Source organism: Leptonychotes weddellii, chromosome 7, assembly GCF_054177405.1.
Source record: "Leptonychotes weddellii isolate Sample4059 chromosome 7, ASM5417740v2, whole genome shotgun sequence".
Taxonomy (NCBI): Eukaryota; Metazoa; Chordata; class Mammalia; order Carnivora; family Phocidae; genus Leptonychotes; species Leptonychotes weddellii.
In genome coordinates, this window is record NC_138375.1 from 35,465,316 (window position 1) to 35,477,683 (window position 12,368).

At 40.7% G+C, this 12,368-nt stretch overlaps 1 protein-coding gene across 1 annotated transcript in view; it reads left to right on the forward strand.

Moving 5' to 3' along the window:
- The window catches only part of ITGA2 (integrin subunit alpha 2), a 102,490-nt gene that overhangs the window by 79,222 nt on the left and 10,900 nt on the right, over positions 1–12,368 (forward strand). The window contains exons 18-26 of the mRNA XM_081826114.1: positions 1,473–1,583; positions 2,158–2,240; positions 2,671–2,812; positions 3,961–4,053; positions 4,651–4,727; positions 4,815–4,898; positions 8,314–8,416; positions 10,111–10,221; positions 11,175–11,279. Coding sequence (XP_081682240.1) covers positions 1,473–1,583; positions 2,158–2,240; positions 2,671–2,812; positions 3,961–4,053; positions 4,651–4,727; positions 4,815–4,898; positions 8,314–8,416; positions 10,111–10,221; positions 11,175–11,279 — 909 coding nt within the window. The remainder of the gene's footprint in view (positions 1–1,472; positions 1,584–2,157; positions 2,241–2,670; positions 2,813–3,960; positions 4,054–4,650; positions 4,728–4,814; positions 4,899–8,313; positions 8,417–10,110; positions 10,222–11,174; positions 11,280–12,368) is intronic.

The window sequence follows — 12,368 nt, forward strand, 5'->3', positions numbered from 1 at the left end:
TAACAGGAAAAGCTTTTGTAGACAGTAAGTTTTATTCTAGCATTTTCCTATCAGGGAAAATTTTTAAGCTGCTGAAAAGGACAATTCCATTTGTGATTTCCATTATTGGATTTAAATTAATATAGGTGAAGGATGAGGTAAAAATTATTTGCTCCAGTCTTATGCCATAGTTACTATAGTTGACATGAATTTTGAAAATCTTGCAAGTAAGAAAAATGCTTCTCGGGGGAAAATTTCCAACAGAAAATTGATTTTATAAATTATATGACTATATCCCCCCAGAACCATGTAAGTTGTTTGAAAGTGTGATTTCCTCAGGAAACCATTTTTAAAAGAGCTGCTTAAGAACTTTCCTAGAACATGGTTCTCAGAGTTCAAGATGCATAAGAATTGCCAAGAGAACTTTTATAAAATGCATATTCTGGGTTCCCACCACCAGAAATTTGGGTTTAAAGGCCCAAGGTATAAGCAGATTTAAGGAGTATTCCCAGATATTTTTGATATAGATGAATGATACAGAGATCACATATCAAAAACTACTAAATATGTAGTTGGAAAAACAGAGTTAATAGAAGAATTAAAATCAATTGCATTGTTTAATTTCTTGCTCATGTTAAAGGAGTCTTGTTTAGGAAGGCCTGGACCTTTTTTGTTGTGAAGATGCTAATTATACACATCCTTTAAAGGGCTAAAAGCCAGCTCTCATTGTCTGCTATTTTTGTGCTAAGTCATAGATCAAATGAAACCTGGGGGGGAATGAAGTCAGCCAAGCTGTTGTTCGCATATATATCCTGTTCATGCTGATGTGTACTTGTGAAGTTTTTAAGAAAATGTGTGTGATTTGGGTCAGAGAAGAGATCTTGTTTCAGTTAACACACCGTATTGGGTATCAATCCCAAGCCCATCCTGTGTGCCAGCCTTTCAGCCAGTTGAGGAACCCCCCTTTACCTGGTTCTATAGAGCAGAGTTAGGCTCTTGACCAAGGAAGGGAGTTCTCTTGTCATTTCCTGATAGCCAGCCCTGAGCACCTTCCCATCTAGGTCATAATAGGCCCTCCCGGAGATTTGGTCAGGATACCTAAGGACTCCTAAGTCTTGGCCGTAGGAACTGGGAAGACTGTAGCCAACAACCTGAGAGCCGTGTACTGATAGGACTTTTAAGTATTAAAACTGGGCATATCCTCTAAATATTTATAAATTGTGTATGAATAACAAGATTACTGGTGAGCTTAACTAAGAATTGCTGCTTCAGATTTTTACTTGAACCCAAGTCTCTAAGTTTCTTGGTAGTGGAGAGGCTAAGGGCAGAATTAAGACAGAAAAGAAGCAAGAGTCTGGAAAATTCAAAAGAAGGATATTCTCCATAATGGAGAGGGGACTGTGTTCTTAATTATGAACACATTAGTGGTCATTTTCTTGTTTTGAAGCTGCCATGCCCTAGTAAACTGCCTCACTCTGTCTGTGTGTGTTTAGAAGCCCTCTGACGTTGTCAACTCTTTGGATCTGTGTGTGAACATCAGTCTGGAAAACCCTGGCACCAGCCCCGCCCTTGAAGTCTACTCTGAGAAGGCCAAGGTCTTCAGTGTGAGTGCAGTTTGCCCTTCCTGGAATTCAGACTGGCTAAGAAAGCTTCATAGTTGCTGCGGTCGTGTTTGAAAGCTACCTAGGACATAACTTTTCAACTGTTCGTCTTCTACGTGAAAATACCTGTATGTGCAAAATTCACCAGCGTGCAAGTTCCATGAAGGACAGGGATTTTTATCTTCTTCGCTGCTCTATTCCCAGCCCCCTGAGCAGTGCCTGGCCCACCATAGGTGTTCAATAAATATTTTTTGAAGAAATAAATAACCATAAAGTCAAACACCTTGTGCTCACCACCCACTTAAAAAATGTTACCAAAACCTATGTTCTCTGCATCCCTCCCTACCCCCATTGCATCCACGTTCATCTTGCTCCCCCAGGCAAATCATCACCTTGCATTTTGCCTTTATTGATGCCTTTCTTCCTATGTTGCTAACCATGTATATATTCCTAAAATGTTGTTTAGCTTTGCATGGTTTTGAGCTTTATATAAATGGAATAATTCTACATGTATTTTTCCACAGTCTGGTTTTTAACTCAAGAGCAAATGTGTGGGATTGTTTTTCCTTTTTTGTAGATCCCTTTCTACAAGGACTGTGGGGATGATGGAGTTTGTATCTCGGATCTAGTTCTAGATGTCCAACAACTGTCAGCCACTCAGTAAGTCTGCTCTTGAGCTCAGTGTAAAATGTAGAAATAAGACACGTTAGATCACTTTATTCAAGTGAATGTTTATGGAGATTTTTTTCTACAAAAGAAACATCCATAACTAATAAAGACCCTTAAAATCTGAATTTCAGTTTCTACCATCCATAAAGGAGTAAAACAGTAAGAAATCTCAAACCATTTGTATTTGGGCTGGTTCCTCTCCCTGCAATGTAATTAAAATCAATGAAGAAGAAGATCTAATAGCATTAACTTATTTGTTGTCTGCATCATTTTACTATGAAGATGGTTTATTACACAACTTTCTCAGTCCTCCAAATCTAAAGAGTTTTATCTTCTTATTTTTAAAATGAGTGAAGTATTTGAACACCGGCCTTTTTAACCTTACTTTTTTTTCTCTTTTTTACCTTTTTCCTTTTAACAGAGATCAACTCTTTATTGTCAGCAACCAAAACAGAAGGTTAACATTTTCAGTAACACTGAAAAACAAAAGAGAAAGTGCATACAACACTAGAATTGTTGTTGATTTTTCAGAAAACTTGTTTTTTGCTTCCTGGTCCATGCCGGTAGGTGACGACACTCCAGGCTCACCGCTCTTGTGTTTCCTGCCTGACATTAGTGACCACCTTGCTCACACCCACACCCCCGTGTCATGTATGCTATCTGAAGAAGCACCTTACACCTAAGTGCGATCAATCCTAACTCTGGGGCTCCCAACTAGTTAAACCACATGAGAGCGTAGCCTGGCTCTGTATCTAGACCAGTTCTGCTTCACAGCTTGGTCAGTTTTTCCTCTGCCCTGAGACTTGGCCAGACACAACCATAACTCTTCTCAAGCCATCTGTGGGATAAGGCTGCCATGGTGCTGCACAGAGGCTCCGAGCTGCACTTGCTCCGAGAAGTTAGAGTCCCCTAGCGCCCGGGCCAAGCTCTGTAACCACAAGTCTTGCTACTGCCAGGATGCTGCATTCCAGCGAGGTCAGTTAATCACGTTGACTTGATCACTATACCAGGAGCACACTTGGCCATGAATGCCCCTCTGGCCCCTCTGTTGCCACCAAGCAATGAAAGGGAGAGGAGAGAAAAGCGGAGATTTCCCAAATTCACTACTTGATAAAAGGATTAAAAATGGCTTCATCCAAGTTAAAGTCGAACTTAACAGATTCCGTGTTCTAAATCTATTCTGACTTCGGTGTTCAATTTCCTATGCCAAATGGGAACTTCTTATTTTAAAGAGGAAAAAAACAAAACAAAACAAGGAGAACTAAAAAAGATTCTTTAAATTATTTAAAATACAAACACCAACATATGATTTGCTTTCTTCTCTTGAAAGTACAAATTTCAAATATATTGAGAGAAAGGTATGTATTAAAGACATCATTTCTAAATATTGGATTAAAGTTATTTTGTGCTTTTGAAATATAAGAACTATGATTTATAGTTCTGGGGGGAAATTCCAGTATTTGACCTCACTTTTGGCTTATTGGGTGTCCTGCTTAGCAATAAAAATAGAATAATAGCTACCCGGACAATATAAGCTTTTTGAGTCTTGGGGGACAATAAATTCATTGTGAACCAGCTTTACTGCTAAAATGCCCATGTGGTTTATATATCCTTCAGCATGTATGTGCACACGCATGCATGCCCACACATGTGTGCACACACACACACATGCACTCTACATATTGATCATTGTTTCCTTGGTCTCTTTCAGGTTGATGGGACAGAAGTAACATGCCAGATCGCTTCATCTCAGAAGACTGTTACCTGTGATGTTGGCTACCCTGCTTTGAAGAGGGAGCAACAGGTACAACTTGCATTTCATCCTCAAATCCACACTAGCCCCTCTCAGTACTAGTGTTCATTCGCCACCATCCCGTCTTCATTGTTAGGTAACATCATTTGACAGGTGTCACAAACTGCATATTTACAGGAAGTTTTTAAAATATCTGAGTGGTTTAAGTTATTAATAAAAGTGGGATTTTTCCCCCATGCAATTCATTTCAAAAGCACATGCAAGAGGGAGAGTTCTTTTTTTTTTTTTTTTTTACTGAATATATTGACCAACACTGGTCCAAGTGCTGTACAGTCACGGCTATCCTATGTTAACCCCTAGTAAGCAAATTCCACTTCGGCACAGAACTCTCACGTTCTGACAAGTAGCCATGCCTGTGATGTGAAGATCTGTACACGCGACTTGAAAGGTGTAGGCCCTCTAATTCTAAAGGTGAGGCGTGCTAAGTACAGCAAGGTGGATGAACAGATATTCTACAAGTTCGAAAGCTTAAGGCATATACAATTCAGAATCAAACTGGGGTGAGTTTGCTTTTCTGGGGAACTTTTTCTTTAATTGGTCCCTGTGTATGAACCATCCCAGATTAATGAACTTTAATTTTGTGTATAGGTGACTTTCACTATTAACTTTGACTTCAATCTTCAAAACCTTCAGAATCAGGCATCTGTCCATTTCCAAGCCTTAAGGTAAAACATAATGAAGCCATGAATTGATAATAGATGGGCTTTAATAATATTTCTCTCTAAGTAGTTTCCTAATGTCTGTTTCAATAGCGAAAGCCATGAAGAAAACACGGCAGATAATTTGGTCAACTTCAAAATTCCTCTGCGGTATGATGCCGATATTCACATAACGAGGTAGGTGAAACACTGAGTAGCCTCTGGCCACTGATATCACTCGGTTTGTAACACGTTTGGTTCGTGACTAAAGAAGTCCTCTATATGTTCATTCTTAACTGGAAAATTTGAATTAAATATTTCCCCCTTGCCAACTAAAAGAGAAGTCCAGGGACAAGTGCGTCCTTAGGAGAACCTTGAGTGACTATGTCGTTTATGGACTGAGAGCAACACCAGAAGAGCCAGAGGAGCAGCCCCTCTGCCACATGCTACAGGGAAAGACCTCTGCGGGCCTTCAGATGAGGTGCCCGCTTTCCCTAAGGGCCACAGCAGAACGCTTTGGGCCCTGAGGAGTTGCCACCACTTCCTTCTCCAAGCCTGCTTCCTGCCATCCCCATGAGCTCGCAAGCAATGCCCCATCCCTAAACACTGAAGCCCCAAGCACAATGCTTTGCACGTAGCAGGTCCACCACAAATAGAAAATCTCATCACAGAAAATCAGCTACTGGGGGAAAATTCCTGACATAACCGATTAGGGGTTTCTTCCAACCGAGAGGAAACGAGGCATTTCCCAAAGGAAGTCATCTACGAAGAAATACTGGATTTATTCCCTTTTCTTGCCTGACCAGAGCAAGCGTAGCTGAAAGCAGTGGCAAAATGATCCCGGTTGGTAGCAGCTATCTTGAATTGTTCAGAGGGGCAGGTGTCCTGAGAAGTGGCTAACACGTGGAACACCATAGGCACGAATAGGGTGATGCATCACCTTAACTCCCCCTAAGAAGGGAAGCAGGTTCATGGGCGCAGACATACAAGCACAGCTATGCAGGTTCGCAGGCTGTAGGTGATGCCCCCCTCCCAGCCTGGGAACCAGAGTTCTCCACCTGGTGAGGCACGGAGGCAGCCTCCTAGCACACATCGGTCATGCCTGGAAAATGCGCTGCAGTGTATTGCCAAGAAGCCAGGCCTCAAACAGTGTTTAGGGACAGCGGATTTCTCCAACTTGCCACATCGCCGCACCCCTTAAAAGCATGGAACACAGATCATGCAGTAGGTCACTGAGCAAAAACAAAAAGGAAAATGTGTCATTATGTCGAGAGCATGAGACACATGAGCAAAGATTAAAGAATGCTTCTGCAAACAGCAAAAGCAGAATAAAATACAGCCCAAGTCATCCATCCCTGAAAAATTAATCAGTAACTGCAGATTCCAAAAGGACCCGCAGTGCTCAAAGAACTGAAGACCAATGCATCCAGAGAGATTGTTATTACCACAGTACCTGATTTTTTTTTTCTTCCTACCTACATTGATTCTTACCCTAAATGCTTTTTCTTAACACAGCCTTTATAGGATTCTAGTCTCACACCACGGCAAGTTTTTCCAGATAGTTTAACATGAAATAAATATAAGATTGAAGTGGGACTTCACTTTCAGTAACATCTTAGCTCTGTATTTTTGTGATGGTAAACTGGATTTTAAGACCATCTGATGCTCTTTAAAATATACCAAAAAGTTTTTTTACAAATTAATATGGAGAATTATGATATGTAAACATTAAAATGGCTCCTAATCCCACCACCCAAATAATTCCTCTTCATGTTTTTTTAAAGAAACCAAAAATCCAAACACTACAGAAAGACAATGAAAAGTGAAGTCATCCCTCCCACCCCCTCTGGAAATTCCACAGATGACTCAGCTATTTTTCAGAATACCTTCCAGATGCAAGATTTGTCTGTCTACCGGGATATACACATGTCATGTGCGCACACACACACCCGAATGGAATGATAAAATCCTTCTCTAACCTTGCTTTTTATGTAATCTTAGAGAAGTTTTTATATCAGGACATACAGATCTAACTTATCCTATTCCTGGCTGGATCATAATTTATGTAACCAGTTCACAATTAGTAAGATTTATTTTGCAGATTTATTTTGTTTAACCATCACAAGTACTGTAAAAAAATTTTTTTAAAACTTTTTGAAAAATTCCTACCCAATCATTAAGCAGTGTAGCAACTACTTTGATAAATCTGCAATTATACTGTGCAAATATTATGGGTGGAAATCATGATAGAATTATTTTAAAAACAGGAGCCCCCTGAGCATAGCTAACTGCTTATAAATACATTGATCATCCACACTTACGTAACTTAAGGAAAACTTAAGTAACAAATGGAAAAATGTCAGATCACTTTAAAATGCAAAAGCAGAATATACTAACTTAGCAACTCTTCTTAGGGGCTCAAACAAAGGTCTTCTGGAAGGTAAAGGGAATAATTCATGCAAATACAGCCAGGCTTTCTGTTTCAAAGTCTAGTAAGTATTCCCATTTTCCATGTAAGGCTGACAAATCATTGTTTCCTCTCATCTACATAACCTTGACAAATGCCACATCTATTTGAGTCTCCTTGGACATATTTTCCTTTAGAGAATTTGGAAAAGTTTTAGGCATTAAAAAAAAAGACAGGAGTTCCATAAAGAAGCCCAAAAACTATCTCAGAAAATGTCCAGTTCAAATTTCTTTTTGAAATAGAATCATCATCCTAGAATTATGATACACTGCCCAGGGGGAAGAAATACTGCTTTTTGGACCCCAATGCCTGCTACTGAAGCCCCCACAGTCCCAATGAGGTTAGCTTGGTTGAAATCCAGCCTTAGCCCCAGAAATGAGTGAAGAGGAGCGGGAAGGGTATCCAGTTATGTTCCAGTCTGAGCGGTCCCGTCGGGGTTCCTCTGACCTGGTCCTCCCTTCACTTGCAAACCTTAGTTGGCAACCCCAAGCAAAGAGATCAAATCATCTGATACCTCTAAGTTTAGTCTAATGAAACCTCTAGGTCAGCCTTCATAAACGCGGTCTCTACACTAGTCATGGAAACAGACTGACCAACCTCAATTCAGACCAAAAGCATTAGAGTTGGTTTGGAACTAGAGAAGGATAGGGAGAAGGAATAACAAGGAAAATGTATGCCCTATTTTACAGGCATCCAGTACAAAATACTGCAGGAGCTAAAACTCCATACCCTATCATTGCATTTCAGCCACCCAAGTGGAAAATCCTCTGGCTTATCAATCCATTCATCCGATCAACAAGGACTAAGTGTGCACTGCATTAGCACACCAGTCAGTGTAATAGCAATCTTGAGTTCTACTAGTTCTAAAGTAACACACTTGTACTTATTTTAGAAACCTTACAACTGGTAAACATAGAACACAAAGAATCTTGCGTAAAGATCATGAAGGGATATATTTTTAAAGGAATTTGTTTTAGTCTTGGAAACATTAGCCTGTAAGTAGCTTTTGTTTTCATTAGGTTTTTAGACCTAAATATAAACGTTTACTTGTAATATAAGCTAGAAGATATTTAAATAAAGGAAGTATTAAGCTTCGAGAACAACAGCAAAACTAAAATATTTGGCTTTACAAACATCATCCAACAGATCCACCAACATAAATTTTTATGAAGTCTCCTCAGATGGGAATGTTCCTTCTGTCATGCACAGTTTTGAAGATATTGGTCCAAAATTCATCTTCTCCATTAAGGTTGGTAAGCCTGTCATAAGAATACTAAATCAGGAGGAGGGGGAGGGGGGAAAAAATGAGACCAGGAAGAGAAGAAGTAAAATGTTGAAATATACCAGTGGTTCTCAAACTTGAGCATGCAATAGAATCCCCTGGGGGGAACGTTAAGACACATGTCCTGGGCTCCATCCTCTGAGTTTCTGATTCAGTAATCTATGGTGAGCCTAAAACTGTGCATTTCTGGGGCGCCTGGGTGGCTCAGTCGTTGAGCGTCTGCCTTCGGCTCAGGTCATGATCCCAGGGTCCTGGGATCGAGCCCCACACCGGGCTCCCTGCTCAACAGGAGGCATGCTTCTCCCTCTCCCACTCCCCCCTGCTTGTGTTCCCTCTCTCACTGTCTCTGTCAAATAAATAAAATCTTTAAAAAATAAAAAAAAATTAAAATGTGCATTTCTAACAAGTTTCCAGGTGTTGCTGATGCTGCTGGTCCCGGTGCTATACTTTGAGAACCCCTAGGACTTCCAAAAAGTAAACAGCTGAGCTTTGTGCATAGCTATGTATTCTGGGTAAAAAATTGATGTATTTTGAAGGCAAATGTTTAACATTAATCAACGAAGTGTTAATATAATGGTATTACTGTGGGCAAAAGTCTCTGGAATATAATTAAAATGCCAGTTTATCCTTGGAGACCACTTCTTGAGAAGCTAACCATTTATACACAAATACCTTCAGTCAGTTTACATTAGCATTCATAAGCAATTATAATCTAAAGATTGTTATCAATTATAAGAGAAATTTGTGAAAAATTGCTATTTTATAATCATAGAAAATTTGAAAAGTAAAAAGAATTTAATTCCCAGGTTAGTTATAAGATTGGTAGGATTATTATTCCTATTGTTATTTTCTTTTTAAGATTTTATTTTTGAGTAGTTTCTATACCCAATATGGGACTCAAACTCACAACCCCAAGATCCGGAGTTGTATGCTATAATGACTGAGCCAGCCAGGTGTGCCCCATGGTTGTTATTTAAAATGTTTAATAGGGATGCCTGGGTGGCTCGTTGTTAAGTGTCTGCCTTCAGCTCAGATCATGATCCCAGGGTCCTGGGATTGAGTCCTGCATCTGGCTCCTTGCTCATCGGAGAGCCTACTTCTCCCTCTGCCTGCCGCTCCCCTTGCTCGTGCTTGCGATTGCGCGTGCATGCGCTCTCTCTCTCTCTCTATATATGACAAATAAATCTTTAAAAAACTATTTAACAACCAGTAGGACATGAGCACTGGCCTATTAGAACAGATTCCCCACCAATGAGAACAAATGCTGTACCTGCACATACCCCCTAAGTTGCTATTTTTATTTTACAAATGAGGAAAACAAGTGTACAGAGGTCAAGTATCTTGCCCAAGCCACACTGCTTGTCAGGGGCAAAGTGGGACTTCAGCTCTGGTAGCCCAACTCAACAGTAAGTGTTTTTAACCAACTTCTAAGTCACAAATTACTTACCAGTTCACATTATAGATGTTGAGATTCTCCACGAACAGGTGAGACACAGAGACCCACCCGAGTTTGCTTCTAAAGTAACAAGACTTACTTTCAAATGGACTCAATCTTACCACTTAATAGTTGCCCTCCATCAACATAGAGGTTATTGATCATTTTCTTTGCAACATGTGCATGATGTAGCAATAACCAGAATGTTTTCTTCCATATCATGCAGGTAACAACAGGGAGTGTTCCAGTAAGCATGGCATCTGTAATCATCCACATCCCTCAGTACACCAAAGAAAAGAACCCACTGATGTACCTGACTGAGGTGCACACAGATCAGGTAAGGGCAACTGAACTGCCTATAAAAGTGTGCACTTTCATTATGGAAATACTCCCATGAGGTTAGGGTGATCATGTCTTGATATCGTACAGATGGAAATCTGAGAAGATAAATGCTATGCATCCTAAGTGCCAATTAACTAGCAGTCAGTTTCATATTAGAAGCAGGTTATTGTTATATGGAAACAGTTACAGATGGCAGAAATTATTGCTAAAGCTTGGCTTTGGCCAGGTGAAGATCTTTGTCAGCATCCTGTTCATGGAGATGTTAGCTGACTGCCACTGTGGGAGACTAATTGGTCTACAGAGCTGCAATTAGTAGCTGGTCTTTAAGATGCCCGCCTGGACTTTGACCTGGTAGTGACCAACCCTGGCTCCTCGTTTTTATCAGCTGGGTTTCCTGCCCAGGCTCAGGCCCACCCCCAGTCAATTAAATCAGAATCTTCAGGGCGATGGCTCTAGCACCAAAGATTCCTTAGGAGCCCCCACCCCCAGGTAGTTCTAACGTGCAGCCCGGGTGGAGAAGCACTGTCGAGTCAAACCCCTTGACATGGGCTCAGCCTTTGTCTGGCACGTAGAGCTGGCTCTCCGGTAGTTACTCCTGTGGTGTGCACAGGTGACGTCAGGAAATCAAAGTCTTAAAATGGTCCACAGAGAGCCCTGAATTCCGTCAGTTACAGTCTATTATTGCAAATGGTCTTGTTACGTATCAGGCTGTAAGAACCAGTGCCACCCACAGCACCCCGCCCCCTCCTCCCCAGTCGCATCAGGAGGATCTGAATACTTCCAGGTTTACGTGAATGGCTACAGGAGGGGTGGCAGGGTCGGGGAGGTGAAAGAAGCCTAAAATCCCTCCCCTGCCCCGACATGTGACCTCAGGACTTCCTAACATGTTAAAAGGAACATCAGAAATAATTTTGCTTCCTGAGACTGATTGGATGTCCTTCCTTACAGGCTGGTGACATCAGCTGTAAGGCCGAAATAAATCCACTGAAAATAGGACACATGTCTCCTTCTGTGTCTTTCAAGAATGAAAATTTCCGGCACATAAAAGAATTGGTGAGGACAGGTTAATGGGGTGACTATTTCTTTGGGTGATTCACTGTTTGTTTTACCTGGAAATCAAAGCACTTCTTTTCTATCACCTCATGTTACAGAATTTTCTCATTTTGGCTTTGATGACCCGTATGAATCAAGATTTAGAAAATACACTCTCAAATCTAGGTTATTGGGATTATTACTTATGCCGGTAATATAAAATCCATGTATCAGATTTCACGAAATCAAAAGGATTTCATGTGAAACTACTGTTTTGTATCAGGCACTTTGTAAGCATTGCAATGATTTGTGAGAGATCTGCGCATGCGCTTTGAAGGTGAAGCTCCTTACATTCCCCCTTCCGCATCATCACTGAGGTCTTATTTAGCTGCTAATACGCCTCTCTGGCCACCCTTCTCGGTTTTCCAATATTTTATTATCTCCTGCTCCAGAGTGATGAGCCTTTCCTTGAGAAAGAGGCTAGTCTAGCATCTGGTATGGTGCTTGGCACATATTAAGAACTCAAATAGTGAACATTTAGCAAACAGTAACCCTAAACAGACCGTAGTTCTCCTCTAAGAACAACACTGAAATTCTGGTTTTCATTTATTGAAATTGTTTTATTTTGTGATGGGTAAGGGTGGGGGTACAGGAAAATAGAATGAAATAGTTTCTTTTTTATAGTGTAATTACAGTGTAAGTATGGCTTAAATCTAAACAGTAGTATGTAAAAATGCCCAGGAGAAACTCAGGGTATGCCAAAATATACCTCTGAGCATTATCCTTATTTTTTTTTTTTATTTATTTATTTGAGAGAGAGAGAGAGCACAAGAGGGGGGAGCGGGAGAGGGAGAAGCAGACTCCCTGCTGAGCAGGTAGCCCCATGCGGGACTCGATCCCGGGACTCCAGGATCATGACCTGAGCCGAAGGCAGTCGCTTAACCAACTGAGCCACCCAGGCGCCCCGCATTGTCCTTATTTTTGTGAAAATTTTGATTTTGTAAAAATGGCAACTGCTCACTATGAACAACATAAAACACAAACAAGAAACTAAAGTCCTCTAGAAGTCAAATTGCCACTCAGTATTTAATGAACATCCATCTCTATACC